This window comes from Atta cephalotes, assembly GCF_000143395.1.
Source record: "Atta cephalotes unplaced genomic scaffold scaffold00009, whole genome shotgun sequence".
Lineage (NCBI taxonomy): Eukaryota > Metazoa > Arthropoda > Insecta > Hymenoptera > Formicidae > Atta > Atta cephalotes.
The window spans coordinates 4,158,563-4,166,199 of NW_012130073.1; the positions used below are offsets into that span (position 1 = coordinate 4,158,563).

General features: G+C 29.5%; 1 protein-coding gene across 1 annotated transcript; it reads right to left on the bottom strand.

Annotated features, from left to right (window-relative positions):
• Positions 1–1,110: 1,110 nt before the first annotated feature.
• Positions 1,111–7,386, bottom strand: LOC105627549 (protein Malvolio). Its single transcript, XM_012208831.1, has 11 exons — positions 7,219–7,386; positions 6,048–6,170; positions 5,707–5,933; positions 5,114–5,252; positions 4,882–5,043; positions 4,290–4,448; positions 4,168–4,218; positions 3,676–4,058; positions 3,373–3,583; positions 3,104–3,174; positions 1,111–1,171 (listed from the first exon to the last, which is right to left on the bottom strand). Exons 1-11 carry the CDS (start codon positions 7,384–7,386, stop codon positions 1,111–1,113), a joined length of 1,755 nt encoding a protein of 584 aa, XP_012064221.1.
• Between the last annotated feature and the right edge of the window lie 251 nt (positions 7,387–7,637).

Genomic DNA, 7,637 nt, shown 5'->3' on the forward strand with positions numbered 1-7,637 from the left:
TAGCTAATGCAGAGCACTGCCCGTAAACAAATTTTATTTACAGAAATTCAGTCATCTTATTGTCAGTGATCGTACAGATAACAATAATTATTCAAATTATGACTTAGTATGTTTGTATAGATGTATCTTTTTCTGATCTTTATATATGTATAATGTTAATTGAAATTTTGCGATTGTACAATTACGGGCTACAAGTTAAAATATGTGAAACGTGTTCCTGTTTTAAAATTGACCACTTTATAATTTAGTGTGCGTCGACTTATTTAGTACTTATAAATAAGGGAAAATACGTAATGTGCATATTTCATTAAGAATTTTTCTGAATATTTTTGTGATATTTTAAACAATAGTGTGATATGTAACCGGCGGAAAAACTTTTATCACATTTGCTGCTATTGAAAAAAATTGCAGACATTATTTTATATGCAGATTAATAAAAATTAATTCATTCGAAATAATATTTACATTCTTTCGTATATCATCTACAATTAGATAATTATGCATGAAAAAGTTAATATAAAATTTACTTCGATACAACACAATTTTTATATATGTATATATACATATACATATATATAAATATATAATTTACAAAACAAATGTAAATACATATTACAAATGTGTCAACATTTTTTGAATGATATATTATCGAAATATATATATATATATATATACTTTGTTTAAGAGAGATTTATTATTTTTCGCGCATAGGAGGTAGTATAAAGCGGACAAAGTGGAAATGTATCCTGTATTATATTATACGTAAAAGGACACGTTCAAGGCTATAAAATTGAGCAGGAAGTAATCTCGAAACGTGTGCACTTTGCTCATTGCCGCCTGTATGTGTGAAAGCTACAAATTTCTCGTTGAACAAAGTATAATTGTCTTTTATCAATATTAATACGAATTAATTTTAATTATCCTATCATATAATGAAAAAATTACATTTAAAATTTATGATGTTAACGAATTTAATGATGGAATAAGTATGATGCATCAGGCATTAAATATTACCTTTTATTTTATTGTGCAATTGAAAACAGACTCTTGTTTTTATCCTCTTCGTAATACATACTGTTTATCACATATTCTATGGTGATTCTCAAGACATTACCATTCTGATATAGATGAAAAACTGCCACTTTCTTGAATAGTAAATGCTGGATTTGTTCTGTAATATATTTAATATTTAAGATATTTCAAGATGTTGCCCGCATTTTGAAATAGATCTAACAATAAATCGAATCGAGGCAACAGCTGAATTTCGACGTAGCATTCTTACCTTTGTTATGACAAGTCAGTCTTGAATGAATTCATTTTCAAACTTTTGTTTGTTAGAAATATGCATGCAATGAAAATAGTTTTGGTTAATTGTGTTTGTCATACATAAATTTATTTTTAGAAACAAGTAACAAATAAAGAAACAAAAAGGATTGACAGTAATAGAAGGATAGGATCAACATTACGTAATATATCATTTAACAACGGCGAAGCAAACTTTATGGTAAAAGCATCATTATTTATTATAAAAATATATCTTTCAGTAATCATACACGTACCATAGGGTTTTATGCTGACATCACGAGAGAGATGATATAAGCACTTTTCCAATGCAACATTGTTTTCATGTGTTTGTGTAATACATAATAATAGGTCGCATATTCTTTCACACATTCAATTGCATTATTCCAACTAAGTATTTAACGAGGTTTCCGATGTATTGTGAAAACTATGAATGAATAGAACTCTGTCTGTATCATGAGCATGTACAAAAATAGTCTATATATTTTTTGTAATGTACAGTTCTCTCTGCTTAAAGATCATTTATACAGATTTGACAATACTAAATAATAATCATAGAATAAATTAACGAATTAATTAAAAGATAAATAAACTTATATTCAAGAGAGTGTTTACGAGTATATATAGTGTAACACAAAAATAAAAATATTAATATTGTATGCTAAATTTTAAAGCACATGCATTGATTAGAATTAATTTTTTAACAAAAATAGTTAATAAATATAATTAATTAGAATAATAATTCATATATAATTTCTAATAGAAGTCTCGGAAAAATAATACAATAAAAATACCTTATAGTAGAAGCACTTGACACATCAAGACATAGTTTATTTGTCTAGTTAGACGCATGTGAATATTCAAACGCGTTCTATTATTAGTAAATAACAGGAAGCCAATTATCTTTTTACAGATGAGAAGCAGAAAGTATAATGAGTTACGAGTCGATTTACTCTTTAGCAACCATTTATCTTAATTCAGCACAAAAAACTACATCGTGAAGCAAATTTCTCAATCATTTCTCCGTTTTCATCATATTTTTTTCTCCAATCGTAAATCTCGGAAAAACATACGATTATCTGCTATAACAATGACACGATGCAAAAATTATACTTTTATCTTCTTATTTTTAGTTTTTCTGTTATTACACTAAAATTACATCTTAAAATTATTATTACAAAATTCTAATCACTAATGATTCAATATATTCAAATTTATTTTCTGGAAAATAAATTTGAAAATAAATTGTTTTTCAAGATGTGTCGTTGTTATAAGAAATGAACGTAAGTATATTCAAGCAGTCTATAAATGCATTAATTTAGCTTTTAAACTTTAAACGTTTCTGTTTTAACTAAAAGCGAGTTGAGAGATATATTGCATGTATCTGTTATAATTGCGCTTAATATACGATCGCATTTTCGTAACAACAAATTTAATGCGGACGCCACAATACATAAATGCATTTTATTCACAATTTGCAGAATACATTTCAAGCTTCACAAAAAAATTTTTATTATACAATTCATATGAAAGCACATAATACAAAAGGAGGCATATACAAAACCACAAACCATCAAATAGTTTTACATATAAGATTAATCTTGATTGTATCAAATATTTTATATATATAATAATCCATGCAAAAGTAATCTAACTTTAAACTAAAAAAAATCTAGCTTTTTTATGTTAAATGTTAAAACATTTTGCCACAAAGATAGATACGTGATTAATGCTTGGCGAAATTATGTATTTACTGGATTTAGTCACAACTGTAATAAATGGTTGTAGCCAAAATTCTTACCTGGCATAAACTGTAGGATTTGATATTCCAAGTGTTGGACTTACGGGCGTACCGATATATTTTGTAACCAACTAAAATGAAAAAATAATAAATTAAATAAGCTTAACGATTGTGTTTTATAAAAAATGAAACGTATTATATTATTACCAATATAATTATCAAAATAAATATAATTATCAAATTGTTGAGAAAAATTATAGCTAAGATATAATTTAGGGTTCAAACAAATAGCATTCATACGCAATAAAAACAAGCAAAAATATACATACCCAGTTATTACCGAGGGAAGTAGCACCCATGCTCACAGCCATGTGTATGGCTAAGTAAGCGCAGAAAATAAGATACAAAATCGCATATATACACATAACTAAATATATAGCCCAATGATGAGGCAGGTCTTCTTGAACAGTTTGTATCACGAAATATATATTTATTGTTATTACTAGAACCGACAAAGCAGTCGCCACGATTTTATTCACTCTGCAATACAGATAATACGATGCGAACGTAAAAAAGAAAGACAACTTTCAACATTTTAAAAGTATTGAAAATTAAAAGATAAAACTACGTACATTCCGTTTCGGAATTCACCCATAATTTGAGCACTGCTTGTAAAAGCAATTGTTGGTAAGGTGGCAAAAGGTAACTGCAGACTCATTATAGCATTTAAAATGTCGTTCATGCCGCTCAAATTGTTCATGTCAGCCAAAAATGCTACCAAGAATGTAGGAACTATGGCGATTGTTCGAGTGAACAAGACTCGCTTCCATCGTGCCCACTGCAGATTCAAGAATCCTTCCATCGCGAATTGACCAGCATAAGTGCCTGTCATAGTGGACGATTGACCGGCGGCCAAAATACCAACAGCCCATATGTACATTGCAGCTGCGCCGAAGGAGCAACCGAGAAAGATTCCCCCCTTGTAAAGATCAGCTTCAAACGTCTCATTGTTTTGCTGTAGTTTAAAGGAAAGAATATTTAAAACAATTTGGTTAAAAAATTGCCTAAGAAACAGTAGTTTATGCGGTGAAAAAAGTAAATGTAAAAGACATAAAAACGCTTACCTGAAAAGTCTTTGTACCGAGAGTATAATTCTTCGCTTCGCAAACTTTATACTGTAAAATAAAACAGAAATTAATTCAATTATTTTCTCACTCGAAATCAATTAGTTTCAATAAGTACTTACAACATCGTTATTCGTTTTGTTATAGAGACCATCAGCAAATACAGCTACGACAAACACGTTGATTAGAAATGAAACAAATAGTGCAATGCAGGCTTCAATGAAGTAATACATGTTGGCATCTTTGATTTTTGCAGGCTGTCGTCGATCAATGTCTCTAGACTAAAAAAATTAATAATGTATACATTTACAATTATGTATACATTTATATGCAAAGTGTTTTAGGACTTTTGGAATAAATTCAGGGGATGATAGATCTCTACAAAAAAAAAAAAAGTTAAAAATACTATGTCCTCCGATATATTTTTAAAGAGCTAGGCATCCAGTCGCGCGTGACAACTAACAATACACGTCCTTTGATTTTCTTTTTGCAAAAAGACAATCAAAAAAGCAAAAATGCTGCTGCGTGATTAAGTGAGTATCTCAGAATCGCATGAACAAGGACGCGTTCCTTAGAAATGTATCAGGGAGGACATAAATTCCAAAAGTTGATCCTTTTAATAAAATCTATCATTCTCTAAAATTTATCTTAGAAATCCTAAAACACCCTGTATATTGAGAAATCAGTCGCGCATATTATGTTTATTTTTCTTACTTTAACTAAAGCACTGTGAAGATACAAATTATGCGGCATAATGACTGCGCCGACAATTCCTACAGCTTGGAGTAATACCTTGTTATCGTAATTCATTCCATTGTACCATGGAACAAACATACCTCTTATAACGTCTATTTGAGAAGGCGCGGCAACTATGTACTGCAACATTGAAAGCCATTGTTGAAATTCACATAAACGATACAGTCGAGATATTTCGAAATACGTCTACCTCGTAACCAAAGGTAATTGCCATGATCGAGATGAGAAAACCGAAGAAAAATTCCAATTTCCTCAATCCGTATTTATCCAAGAATAAAAATGTGAATGTGTCAATTACTGTGATAAGAACACCACCCCATATAGGAATCCTGAAATGCAACTTTCCTTATTACAAATCTTTTGTATATTTATGTGAGTTATTTGATTAATTCACAGTATAAATTAATTCACAGTAAAAGAAAAAAAAGAAATAAAGATAATCAAAGAAAGATAATATAATACATGAAAAGAAAATGTCGTTTAATAATATTTGCAACCTAAGTAAACATAATCCGTAAATGTACATACGTATATCACGCGGATTATAATTTGTTCTTCTATAATATGTAAAATATTTTTATAACATTTTTTATTCCCCATGTATTTTGTATTTAGCTAGAATGGTGTTCAGGTAATGGTTTTCAAGTAGAGATTCAATGTCTCCACTGAAGAAGTTAATAAGTTAATTAGCGAACTACAATTTTAAATATTTCAGATATTCCGAAGAATGTTTTTGCGTTAGCTTACGTGTATAAATATTTAGCAATCGTATCAGACACTTACGCTGTATTAGATAAGAGGTAAAGAGCAATAGCCGTTCCTATTACTTCTTGCATATCACTACCAATAATTGCTATTTCAATCATTAACCATAAAATAAGTCTAGGTACTTTTTTGTATTGTCTGAAACACATCTCTGCCAGATGTAGACCGGTTACTACGCCGAGACGCGCGCTGAGTCTTTGCATAACGAGACCTAGGATAGTAGCGCTTAGTAGTACCCATAATAACTGAAAGCGAAGATGTCAACAAGAAATATCATTACCAAAAAAAAGATAATCAAAAATTAGCATGATGAAAATAAATAATTGATTGCAGCAACATTTGTTTTCCGGCAAGTGTACCTTGTATCTTGCTACCACTCCAGATTGTAGATCCGATTCTATGTTGCCAGGATCCAAATAAGCTATGGACATTAAGAAGCCAGGTCCCGTGAAAGCCCATAATTTTCTAAAGCTAAACCCCGTCTAAACAAGAATTATAGACCGTTGAGAGATTAATTTTGAACGCACTAGTGCATATTGATGCGTATTAAAGTTGTACATTAATTTGATTTAATTTGATAAAAGTGAAGTACAAATACTTTGAATTATAAAATACAATAATTTACCAAACAGTATAATAAAGTGTAAACGTGAAACTGTAAATATACAAGACACAGTGAAATGATAAGATAACATAAGATAAAAAGAGTATAGGACAATAAAAACATCTAATGTATAATTAAAGTAAAACCTGATGTACAATTGAAAAGCAGAGAATAACAGATTTCAACCTATCAAAAACAGTGTGTTCTAACATTCTGATAAATTAATTTTTTTAATTCCCTATTTCTATATTGTCTCTGCTGTTTAAATGTCTTACAAGTATGAATATAATGCAGTAAGAATGTGTCTAATCAATCATTTAGAAAAATATTAATTAAATTAAATATTATTCATCTTACCCTTACTTATATTTTTGGCGAATTCGATTGGATGCATTAGTGAGAATCTCTCGTGATTTATTTCATTTTTATATTTATATCAAACACGCACTTTTATGTTAATTTTTGTACAATTGTTTTAATGTATACTGAGTGCGTCTAACGAATTTGTAACTAAAAGTTATGAAGGTAAAAGCAACAATATTAAATTTCTAAGTGACTAGGATAATAACACACTAAAAAATAAAATGTTAAAAATAAAATGTTTTTAAATTATAATTTAAAGACATATAGTGGACTTTCTGAGACATGTAAAAATGTTATTAAATAAAATTAAAAATGTTTATTAAATAAAAGTATGTTAAAATTAATATAAAAAAAATCATTTTTATATCTTAGAAAGTTTACTATCTTTAAGTTAGAATTAATATTTTATTTTTAACAGTGTAAATTTCTAAGTGCTTAACCAACACATTCTTACTGTCTCGTAATTGTTTCATTCTTATCATCTTATTTTCTTATCTTGTATATTTATACTTTCTCACTTTTTTACTGCCTCAACAACACACAGGATACAAAGACTAACTTACATGTCCTGTTTCTGGCACTTGCACCCTCTCATCGGCGAAGTAGGTTTGATCATGGCTGGGAGATAGGGAAGTGTTCTCATTAGGCTTTCCAGCCTCCGACTCGTGCATACGCTGATGCGGCACTGTCGTGACATCGTCACTAGATTTCACGTCGTAACTATTGTGCATAGTGTATTAATACAACACTCTAAAAAAAAAAGGACACTTATGGAATATGAACTTTCCATCCACAGCATGCAAAGTTAGATGGCTGAGTGAACGAAATTAATCGAAAGTAGACTATGATCCTGATAAAACATGTAGATCTGAAAGAAGAAAAAGGAGAAAATGTTAGATAATCATTGGCGACGTACGGAACTTTAACGGACCAACGGCGAGCTGTTTTTCGTTATAATGAACAAAGAAAGAACAGGTGAAAC

Bases quoted from the DNA above. Each gene is read 5' to 3' on its own strand.
- LOC105627549 (XM_012208831.1), bottom strand. From the start codon at position 7,386: ATGCACAATAGTTACGACGTGAAATCTAGTGACGATGTCACGACAGTG. The intron at 5,934-6,047 runs GTACACTTGCCG...CTTCGCTTTCAG, and splicing joins GAGTGGTAGCAAGATACAAG to TTATTATGGGTACTACTAAG. The intron at 5,044-5,113 runs GTAGACGTATTT...TCAATGTTGCAG, and splicing joins CAATTACCTTTGGTTACGAG to TACATAGTTGCCGCGCCTTC.